General features: G+C 45.7%; 1 protein-coding gene across 3 annotated transcripts in view; it reads left to right on the forward strand.

The window, feature by feature from the left end:
- FBN3 (fibrillin 3) overlaps nt 1-12,115 on the forward strand; it is a 518,221-nt gene that overhangs the window by 367,509 nt on the left and 138,597 nt on the right. For all 3 annotated transcript variants that reach the window (XM_033955282.1, XM_033955284.1, XM_033955283.1), the window contains 4 exons: nt 549-776; nt 3,083-3,208; nt 8,250-8,378; nt 11,102-11,227. In XM_033955282.1, coding sequence (XP_033811173.1) covers nt 549-776; nt 3,083-3,208; nt 8,250-8,378; nt 11,102-11,227 — 609 coding nt within the window. The remainder of the gene's footprint in view (nt 1-548; nt 777-3,082; nt 3,209-8,249; nt 8,379-11,101; nt 11,228-12,115) is intronic.

Below are 12,115 nucleotides of genomic sequence, written 5' to 3' on the forward strand. Positions count from 1 at the left end.
ATCTCTCTCCTCTCCACCCACCCCCTCTCCCAGGTCACTCCCAACCTTCCTCCCTCACTGGTATTTCCTGTTTTGGAGGAGCAGGACTGGTATGAACTGCCAGTGGTGTGCCCATGACCATGGCCCTATACTTGGTTTCTGTTTCTTTCTAGCCACGGCATTGGGGAGGCAGCAGGTGAGTGGTAGGTTAATGTAACATTTGGGGGCCAGATGCTGTATACTCCCTGGTATTGTCTCAAGTACACTTATGGGTGTGTGTACCACATGTTGGGAACCATTGATATAAGTCAGTATACCATCTTCTGTGTCTTCCTTCTATGTCTCCAACCTTCTGCACCTTATTGTATAGTTGTGGCACTTTCTTTGTGTTTGTGATGTATTGTGTCCTATATGCTGTCCCTTCATATATCTCTGATGTGTTTCTCATAACAAAACATAACATAACTCATTCCTTTTGTGTCCATTGAACTCTTTGTCCTGTCACATGGCAAAGTTATCCCATTCTACACATCCTATGTCTTGACATGCTGTTTCCCTCTTCATGGCAGATGTGCGTGTAGAACAGTGTTATCTGCACTGGAGCGAGGATGAATGCACAGCGCCTCTCCCTGGGAAATATCGCATCGATATGTGCTGCTGTTCTGTGGGATCCGCCTGGGGCATTGATTGTGAGGAATGCCCAAAACCAGACACCGATGAGTACAAGGTCATCTGTCCCCGTGGCCCAGGATTCGCCAACAGGGGAGACGTTCTTTCTGGAAAGTCCTTTTATAAAGGTAAGAGGATGGCAAACTCTATTTCTTAGAAGGCAATTTTTAAAGTCACTTACCCAGTTCAATAGTAATTTTACACATTTCCTTCTTTTGCCCAGCTAAAAATCTGCGTGAACTTCACAATACGTGTTCTTTAGGTTTGGTTAAAAAAAGAGGCGGGTTGATATTCAGGCACCACAAGCAGCATTTTTATGTCTTGTAATACCAGCTGAAGTGACAAAAGAAAATCTGAGCCTGATATTCATCCAGCGGCAGTCAGCCTTTTGCTAACTGTCGCTGGTATTATCCCCGGAAATTCAATGCGTTTCAGTGTAACTTATACAAACCTGCCGGCCAAGGTAGGATTATCAGAGTATAAAGAAGTAGAGGTGGATCAATAAAAAATAAATTATGGAACTTTGGAGTAAGAACGGATAAAACAAAAAAGTTTATTCTAGTAAAAAAAAGACAGTGAGTCCACATAAAACAAATCCTCAAAAGACGGTGGAAATTCAGAAAATAGAATCAAAGTGAATTAAAGAAATGACCTTTTTGCATCAGGTAAAACTCTTCATAGTTTATAAGTCTTTCCTTTTGGCTAAGCCTTAATAATAATATTATAATTTATAGCTAAAGGAACATATGATCAAGAAACTGTTTTATTTTACTTTTGTGATTATGATAAACATACCGAGGGCCTCAAAATAGTACCTGGCGGGCCGCAGGTTTGAGACCACTGGTATAGATATTCTCTCTGCTTCATGCTCTGATCATGTCCCTTTAAAAATTACCCAGCCTTCAATCTTAGTTACTTGCGTTTTTAACCATTCGGATCATTTTTTACTCCTGATTCAGGCACTTAGCAAAGAAACATAGAACCATATTGAGTCTACTTTCTAAATTTCCACTATCTTTTGCAGATTTGTTTTATGTGGACACATGGTCCTTTTTACTACAATAATTTTTTTGTTTTATCAGCTCCTAATACAGTATTCTATGATTCATTTTGCATTGGTCCACCCCTACTTCTTTGTGCTTTGGTTTTTCTTTCGGCGAGGACCATTCTTCTTTCTTTGATTTCTTGAACAAGTTAGGTGGCCTGTTATCAAAGTATCCTCTTACATAGGATTGCACGAATAACTGTTTTAAGTAAAGTGAATAACTTACCCATTGACATGTTGGATTGCATAATCAGTGGTCTGACTTTAATGACTAGGCTGGCTGAAAGTCTTGCAGAAGGATAAGGGGGAAGGAGTTATCAACATGGGCTACTGTTAAGTTGGGTTATTTTATCACAAATAAAACAAGACCCTGTTCTAAAATAACCCAACTTGTGGTAAGATAACCCAACTTAATAATAGCCACTTTGATGACTTCTCCCCCTCCCCCCCACTAAATCATCTGTTTATATTTATGTAATGGCCATCCCACTGAATATTAAGTTCTATCCGCCTGATATTTGGCACTATTTAAGGGAATGGCTCCTGGCCAATTAAATAGCACTTACCTGGCTAAGTGCTATTATACAACACAAGATGGCGAGATGGCTGCTGAATATCAGCACTTAGGCCCGGATTCTCTATACGGAGCCAATATCAACGGCCACCTAAAAAGTGGCCGCCAATTGTGTGTCAATCACGCAGCAGCACCGTATAGAGAATCATGCCTCCAGGAAAGATACTGTAGGTGCAGGAAATGTAGGCCAGGGTTTTCTAAACCTACATTTCCGGCACCTATTTTTGCTGTAAATGGTGCCTACATAGGCGCTTTATGGCCGTAGTGGCGTTAAAACGTTGTAAAGCACCTATGTAGGCACGATTCTGGCGCCTTTAATGTAGGTGATTTAACGTTAATGTTTTTTGCTGTTTTAAATGGCGTTTCTCAATTAACTTAGACACCAGTAGGTCATCTAAGTTTAGGTATCATTTATAAAAAATTTTCCCCTTAGCTGCTAGCTTGGTCACTGACTATGTCGTGCAACTTGGTCAGTTAGCATCAATATTCATTTGTTAATCAGCTAAGTGTAATGGGCAAAAGATCCACAAAAATACCAGGTCTATCTTTGGCTGCTGTAACTTAGACGGTCAGCTGATAAATATTGGCTTAACCAGCTATGCTTCTAGTGTCCAACACCCCCCCTCCCCCACCCCATCCCCCGAAACTCAGTGCTGGTCGCCAGATATGGCCTGGCATTGAATTTCCAGGTTCACTACCAACCATGGTTGCCGGGCCAACCATGAAGCCGGGCTGTCTCCCGCGGTCTGAATATTGGGCCTTTTATTTATAGATGAAACTGAGTTATGGAGATGATGACGTTTTCTATCTTACAGATGTGAACGAGTGTAAAGTGTTTTCGGGACTCTGCTCTCACGGCACATGTAGAAACACCATTGGCAGTTTTCGATGCATCTGTGACAGCGGCTTTGCTCTTGATGCAGAAGAGAGAAATTGCACAGGTAACCCTGACATTTTGGATATGCAATTTTATGTTTTACTTGAGGGAGCTGTGACTGCTCACGGCACCTGCACATTTTCGAGTTATATTGTTGCATGTTTTCTATTTTTATTTTGTTTGTAACTTGTAATTTATTTAAATTACAAAGCACAGATGCAAATACACCAGAGATTTTTGCTATTTTTTAAGTGGGGGCCAGTTTGTCAAAAAACAAAGAAAAATCCCTTTAATATGAGATCCAAGACCATCATCGGATAAAGCAGCAGAGATCTTATCAACCTCTATCTTCCTGTCTCCATCCCTGTGTCATTCAAACTGGCTCCAGCTTGTCCCCAGTTTTGGATCTCCCCCTAGTGCAGACATGGGCAAACTATGGCCCGCGGGCCATATCTGGCCCACCAACTATCCGGACTCTGCCCACCGCAAGCCCTACATACCTCCCTCCAGAGCAGCGTTGGGCTGGCAGCACTCTAAACAGGCTGCTTTGTGGCCTTCTCTCATTGTAGAATGCCCTCTGCCGCATCACTGATGATGTCATCAGTAATGCAGCACACGGAAGGCCCCGACGAGAGAAGGCTGCGAAGCAGCCTGTTTAGAGTGCTGCCGGCCCAACGCTGCTCTGGAGGGAGGTATGTAGGGCTCGCAGTCGGTGGAGTTCAGATGGAAGGGAAGAATAGAGGGTCAGCGGGGGTTCGGCGGTGGGGCGAGTGCTCAAGGGTTCTGCTGCACAAGAGATGGGAGGGAGGGAGGGAGGGAAGAACAGAAGCTGGGCAATGGTTCTGCTGCACAGGGGGATGGGAGGGATGGAGAGATAGAAAGATGCTTTTGTTCTGGCCCCTCTGTCAATTTTAAGAACTCATTGTGGCCCACGAGTCAAAAAGTTTGCCCACCCCTGCCCTAGTGTTTCTCTGGAGCCTTTTTTTTGTGCCACCTTTTCTTACAGCACCACATACAGTAGTTTACAGTGAGTTTGAACTGCATGGTGTGCTCTCGGTCCCCAATGATCAGAGGCAGGGTTACCATATTTTCTAAGTAAATAAAAAGGATGCTTGACCACTCCCCGCTTCACCCATGCCCCAAACCCGCCAGTGGCATAGTGAGGATGAGAGGCGCCCCTCCTCTGAGCTCTTCTCCGCCCCCCACTCCCTTCCACTCCTTCCCCGCCCCCATCTGCTGTGTATGCCCCTTTACTTCCCCCGCACCTATTTAACATTCCTGTTGCAAGCAGCAACCCCCAACCTGTTGCTCACACCAGCGTCAGCTCTTCCTCTGATGTCACTTCCTATGCACGGGTCCAGGAAGTGATGTCAGAGGAAGAGCTGATGCTGGTGCAAGTAGCAGGTTGAGGTTGCTGCTTACGCTCAGAATGTTAAAGAGGCTTGGGGGAAGGGGAGGGGCACATGCGTGCGTGGTAGTGGTGGGGGGCGGGTAAGAAGTGGGGGATGGAGAGGAGGGTGGGTGCTGGCACCCCCACCAAGACGGTGCTCGGGGCAGACCACCCTCCTGTTCCCCTGTACTACACCATTGACTCCCGCCCTACCCATGCCCCTGTCCCATGCTCTGTCCCCTGCACCATCCCACCCCTGCCTCCTGCTAATTTTGCCCACAACCTCCCCCCCCAACACAGCCTCTCTCTCTCCAGCCCCCCACCCGATTCACCCCTGGCTCTCATGAGTCTCCCCTGTCTCTAGTACCTTCTGCAGTGTTGCAATTTATAAACTTCGGGCAGCTGGCAGTGTTAGCGGTGTGATTCTTCTGCCGTCAGCCTGTCCCAGAAGTCTCTACTCTGCATTGTCCCACCTACATGGGAACAGGAAGTGCTGCAGAGTGAAGCCTTCCAGGGCAGGCCAACATCAGAACAATCTCATTGCTAAAGCTGCCGGCTGCCCGAAGTTTTTAAATTGCAGCACCAGAGAAGGTACTAGGGACAGGGGAAACTCACGAGAGCCAGGCCCAACACCAGGGTAGGGGGCTAGAATGGACAGAATGAGTCCAAAACCTAGACAAATTCCCAGGAAACCTTCCGGATACCCTGACAGTCCTCTAAAAAGAGGACATGTCCAGGTAAATCCGGATGTCTGGTAACCCTACTCAGAGGTCCAGAACTACAGTCAACAACGCAGACCCCATAGCACAAAATCAGTGCAGAAACCTAGCACCACAATGCTCGAAAGAAATGGTATTTAAATGTGCATTATGAAACTGAAAGCAAAGTGGCTGGCACATACAATAAGCACAGCTCATGTGTGTATGCCCGTGCAAGACCGGAAGCGCAAGCCCACACTGGTGCCATTCTTCTGAGCCTTTAAATATAAGCTTTTCAAGCCATTGTTTTCACTTGAAAGGCTCATATTTAAGCAAGTTCCTGCTGATCCAGAATGTACGCAGGTAAGGCTAGTCTCAGGGCACTGGTCTTTGATCTAAGGACCGCTGCTTGAGCGGACTGCTGGGCACTATGGACTACTGGTCTGACCCAGCAGCGGCAATTCTTATGTTCTTATGTTCACAGAAAAAGAGGCGCCAGTGTGCGCTTGCACTTTTTGCTTTGCTCAAACTCGCACATATTTGTTTCTTGCTATCAGCGTTTATAAGCTACACGGGCTTCCTTCAGGTTTCAGGTTTATTTAAAAATTTTATATACCGCCTTATCAAAATTCAAAGCGGTTTTACATAATAAAAACAAAGAATAAAGAGGGCATAAGTTAAAAACAAATTAAAATTATTATTACAGACGATCAAACGCACAGACAAACATTAACATACCGAAACAAAATGGAAAAGGGCAGAAATACATTTGTATAATGAAAAAGAGAGGGAGAAGGATCAAAACAAAAGGGAGGGGAACAAAAAATAAATAGTCTGGTACTTTGTAAGATAGGTTAAAACGATAAAAAAAATGGCAAGGAACAAATTTCCATTGCAGTCCTTAGAAGGACTGTTATACTCCAAATGCGTCTTTAAAAAGAAAGGCCTTCTAAAAGAAGACAAAATTGACAGTTTAAACTAAAGTGAGAAATTCTGAGGAATTCCTTTCTTTGAAACCTTCAACACCACCCCTGAGCTGGCGGTAAAGGTAGGGTTACCATATTTAATGTTGGACAAACCCAGACATATGGCCCCACCCCATTCTGCCCCGGCCCCGCTTTGTTCTGCTTCCAGCTCCGCCCTGTTCCTCCTCCATCCCCGCCCCCAAAAAACCACATCTCTTTTTTCCCCAACCTCCAGGCCATGTCCGTGGGGCCTCCAGCATGCGCAGATGCATGTGATGTCATCCACGCATGCTTGTTGAAGGCCCTCCAAATGCGGCTGGAGCTCAGGACTTTCCAAAACCCGGACGAACTGCTGGTTTTGGAAAGTCCATCCGAGAACATGGACAGTCCTCTAAAATGAGAATATATCCAGGTTTTCCCAGACGTTTTGTAACCCTAAGTAAGGGCAGTGTTAAGGGCAGCATTTGTTTCTGTGCTGTTTCTGAGCATTGGGAGAGAATACCAGATGACCTCATTAATATCTGTTTGAGTACATTTAAATACAATTTGCAGCCATCTTTAAACCCTCTGAATATTCTGTGCACATTAACTTGCATACTAGTCTGGTAGTAATTGCCTCTAACGCCAACATTAGGTTTTGAGCATCGATTCCCTCAGTGCTGTGAGAATAAAGTGTGATTTTGGGCAGCACACAACTCAAACTGTCCCAAGAGCAGCATGGTAAAGATATTAAACAGAATGACTGCTATGGTCATATGCCTGCAGCAAGTCCAAGAAAGGAGGAGATTATGAGGTGAGGAAAGAGTCTGGAGGCCACAGTTAGGGGTTGGTGGGGCTGCCACTGACCCCCAGGCTTTGCAATGGGAAAATGTTGAAATAGAGGATCGTCCAGGTGGGGATCCCCAAGCCCTGCCAACTAAAAACTTCTGAAACCTCTCACTCCCACAAACCCTTAAACAGCAGTTCTTCACTGGAAGAGAGACTGATCAAATTGCAGCTCTACACTCTCGAGGAACGTAGGGAGAGGGGAGACATGATCGAAACATTTAAGTACCTCACGGGACGTATCGAAGTGGAAGATGATATTTTCTTTCTCAAGGGACCCTCGGCCACAAGAGGGCACCCACTCAAACTCAGGGGCGGAAAATTTCATGGCGACACCAGAAAGTATTTCTTCACAGAGAGAGTGGTTGATCATTGGAACAAGCTTCCAGTGCAGGTGATCGAGGCAGACAGCGTGCCAGACTTTAAGAATAAATGGGATACCCATGTGGGATCCCTACGAGGGTCAAGATAAGGAAATTGGGTCATTAGGGCATAGACAGGGGATGGGTAAGCAGAGTGAGCAGACTTGATGGGCTGTAGCCCTTTTCTGCCGTCATCTTCTATGTTTCATGACTGATTCACACTGCTGGCTCCGTCTCCAGAGCCTTCCTTCTGATGTACTCCGCCTATGTGGGAACAGGTATATTAGTTGGTTGTGAGCCCACCAGCACAGATGGGGAGAAATACTTGAGTAACTGAATATAAACCACTTAGGCCAGGAGTAGGGAACTCCAGTCCTCGAGAGCCGTATTCCAGTCGGGTTTTCAGGATTTCCCCCCTGAATATGCATTGAGAGCAGTGCATGCAAATAGATCTCAGACATATTCATTGGGGAAATCCTGAAAATCCGACTGGAATATGGCTCTCGAGGACCGGAGTTCCCTACCCCTGACTTAGGCTATAAGTGATGTATAAATACTAAAAATAAATAAGTTGCATCAGAAGGAAGGAAGTGGGGCTGACATGAGCTCTGTTGGCAAAGATCTGCTCTCTAAAAGGTATTGAGCGGAAGCAGGGGGCTTGAGACACCAGAGTGCCGGGGGAGTGCCAGATCGCCCAGGTTGGGAGAGGAAGAGATCTGCCCACCCCCTTGGATCCAGGCTATGCCTCTGATATCACTATGTTAAAGCATGTCAAGTGCCCCATGCCTACCTTTGGCCGTATTCAGGCACATCAAGCTTTTCTTTCTTTCCCTGTGGCTTATTCTGCCCTTCTGTCCCTCCTCAGATATTAATGAATGTCACATCTCCCCGGACCTCTGCGGACATGGCACGTGTGTGAACACCCCCGGCAGCTTTGAGTGCGAATGCTTTGATGGCTACGAGAGCGGTTTTATGATGATGAAGAATTGTATGGGTAAGTACTTGCTGGCTTCTGTGGCTGGTTTCTGAAGGCTGACAAGGGGTCAAAGGAGAGGCTGACTGGCAGGGCCAGTTGGTTCAGTTCTTTTCTCTTTTATACCCACATGTCACCTTAACTTAGAGTGGTTTACAAAATCACAAAGTAAAGAATAAATGCTCCCCAGAACAGACATCCTATTTTCCCTCCAAAATAAGCAAGTACACACAAACACACACACACACTCACACACTCTCACTCTCACACTCTCACTCTCACACTCTCTCACACTCACGCTCTCTCACTCTCTCTCACTCTCTCACTCTCACTCTCTTACTCTCACTCTCTTACTCTCTCTCTCACTCTCTCTCTCACTCTCACTCTTTATCTCTCTCTCTCTCTCACTCTCACTCTCACTCTCACTCTCTCTCTTTCTCTCACTCTCTCTCACTCTCACATTCACATTCTTAGTTAGTTTTATAGTCTATCCTCCCCAGGAGCCCAGAACGGATTACAAAATTACAGTCACAGTACAGTACTCCCCCAAAATTTGCGGGGGTTCCTGGAACGGAACCCCCGCAAATTTTGAAAAACTGCAAATGCGGTTTTTCGCCTGTCAAAAGGCGGGGAGGCAGGAGAGGGCAGCTGGAGCGCCGGTGGGTGAAGAAAATCACTTGCAGTCTGTTCTAACTGCCTCTTCCTGTAGAAAAGTCAGGCTACACCAATCAGGAGCTACATGTCAAAGCAGCTCCTGATTGGTGTAGCCCGACTTTACTACAGGAAGAGGCGGTCGGAGCAGACCACGAATGAGCGCGTCCGCGAACCGCAAATTTGCAGGGGAACACTGTAATACCGAAGACATTAGACAACATAGGTGAACATTTGACAGGGGAACATTAGGTGGTAAATAAGCTATGAGGCTCATAATCAAAACTTTGAAATGTCCAAAAACTAGCTCAAGTCGGCACTTGGATGTCCTAATAGCAGGGACGTCCAAATGCCGATAATCCAAATCAACTTTCTGGACGTTCAGCAGCGCTTCTAAGCTGCTGCACATCCAAAGCTCAAAGGGATGTGTTGGGAGGTATGTTATGGGCGGGCTTAATCCTGGACATCCTGAAGCAATAATTGAAGCTTTCCCAGGATGTCCTAGGCGGAACTTACACACCGAAACTTAGGCGAATGTAAAACAGGTCTAAGTGCCCCAAAGATGACCAAACTGAAAAGATGACCACTGGAGGATTTAAATCTTGACACCCTTCTCCTTTACTCCCCCAGTAGTCACAATTCCCTCCCACCACCCAAAGAGGGAAAAATAAACAGGCTTCCCATCAGCTGATCACAGGGGAATTCTGATCAGCTGAGCTGGTTTCGGGGAGTCCTAGAACAGTATCTGCCCCTTTCCTCTATCAGTATTGCAGGCACAACATTACTTGTGGAAAAGTGTTGTAGGAGAGTTTGCACGGCATCCGAACAGCTCTGGGTACAGCAGCAGTAACTAAAGAGAGCAAAATGAATTTGCACAGTATCCTGTGAGGGAAGGCATTTAGTTTTTACATGCATGTACCATTATACAATTACTCTATGATGTGGCACAGAGAAGGGCAACAAAAATGATAAAAGGGATGGGATGACTTCCCTAAAAATGACTAGGGCTCTTCAACTTGGAGAAGAGACGGCTTAGGGGGGATATGATAAGAGGTCTATAAAATACTGAGTGGAGGGGAAATGGTAGATGTGAATTGCTTGTTCACTTTTTCCAAAAATACTAGAACTAGTGGGCATGTGATGAAGCTGCTAAGTAGTAGATTTAAAACAAACCAGAGAAAATATTTCTTCACACAACATGTAATTAAACTCTGGAATTTATTGCTGGAGAATGTGGTGAAATCAGTTAGTTTAGAGGGATTTAAAAAAGGTTTGGATACTTTCCTAAAAGAAAAGTCCATAGACCAATATTGAGATGGCTTGAGGTAATTCCTAGGAGAAGCAGCATAAAATATGGTTTAATACTTGGGATCTAGCTAGTTATTTGGGACCTGGGTTGGCCATTGTTGGAAATGGGATACTGGGCTTGATGGACCATCATTCTGTCCCAGAGTGGCATGTTCTTATGGAATGGTAACAGGGGAAAGAGGTCAGTGTGGTGGTTCCCCCTTGTTCCTGAGATCCTATTTGGACACTTGAATTGCACTCCATACAAACTGGCCGAAGTAACTAGGAACTTCTGAAGGTTCAAGAGAATAACCCTTCCCCCATCCCACTAAGCCTGAAAATGGACAGCACTGCTAACCCATTCCAAAGCCAAAGTGTGGCCCCCCACCACAAAACAGAGAGGCAAGTCCTCTGTCAAAGAGACTGAGATAGAAAAAGTCATGATTGATTTCCAGCAGAGACAGAGAGAGCGCTATGCTTAAACATTACTCCCCCTCCTTGATATGTCTGAGATAAACAGGGCAAATGTTCTCCATGCTACCCTACCCCCGTCCCAAAATTTAGGGTTTCTTGACATAGAGAAAGAGAGAAAAACTGATGGACCCTCCAGATGTGGGCTTTGGCTTGTAGAGAGGGATCATGAGGCCTAGTTCATGGCATAGAGAGAGAGAGGAACTCCTAGACCTGGCTGCTAATAGAGAATCTGGCTCCTGTACATTAAATTAGAAAATTTGTACTGTAGCAGTTGGGTTGTCCCAATGTTACTCCTGCTTCCTGATGATGTTGCCTTTCTGCCTGGTCTATAGACATCGATGAGTGTGAACGAGACCCCTTGCTGTGCCGTGGTGGAACCTGCTTCAACACAGATGGCAGCTTTGAGTGTGTGTGCCCTCCTGGACATGAGCTGTTGCCCGAGGGGAACGCCTGTGTGGGTAAGGAGAAAGAAGCATTGTGCCTCTCTGTAACTATTTCAGGTCCCTGGCATATCTTTCACACATTTAGCTCAATACAAAACAAATCCACACCAACAAGTGTAGGGAATACAAAGATTTTCCTAGTGTTTGGAGCAGCCTAGCCCTTGGCATGTGGTCCCAAGTCCAGATAACATGTTGGCAGTTTTGGTCTTGCAGCAGAAATTGTTCCTTACCATGTCATGTGAAATTATAACACAACACAGAGCAGCAATGTAGAAGCACTAGCTGTTTATTTAAAATCCTTAAAAAGCACAAAATCAATTATATAGCAAATGGAAGTGGTAAGAAACAACAACAACCCCCCCCCCCCCCCCAACTATAAATCAAGTTAAAAATCTTTAAAACAGGGGTGTCCAACTTTTGGCTTCCCTGGGCCGCATTGGCCGAAAAAAGATTTTCTGGGGCCGCACAAATGCGCAAACGCTGCAGCAAGATAGAGGAGGGAACCGGCAAGATGGTAAGCACCCGGGAGCAGCAGAGAAAAACACTGCCTCGCGCTCGACCGGGGCCGCACAAAATACTTCACGGGGCCACATGCGGCCCTCAGGCTGCAGGTTGGACACCCCTGCTTTAAAGATTTAAAGCTTTTTATCTTAATTTATTTTTGAATTATAGTTTCTTACCCCTAAGGGACATATTATGAGTTTACCAATAGGGGCTGGAACCCCAGAAGTATGACCTTATAAGTGCTGTAGGGAACTGCCAAGGTGGATTATTTGTTCAAGTGACACTTTTACCTTCTGCCCCTGAAGCAGGCACTGTGGCTCTAGCTCAGGGATGGGCAACCGGTCCTCGAGGGCCGGAATCCAGTCAGGTTTTCAGGATTTCCTCAATAAATATGCATTG

The sequence above is a fragment of the Geotrypetes seraphini genome, chromosome 8 (assembly GCF_902459505.1).
Source record: "Geotrypetes seraphini chromosome 8, aGeoSer1.1, whole genome shotgun sequence".
In the NCBI taxonomy this organism is placed as follows: domain Eukaryota; kingdom Metazoa; phylum Chordata; class Amphibia; order Gymnophiona; family Dermophiidae; genus Geotrypetes; species Geotrypetes seraphini.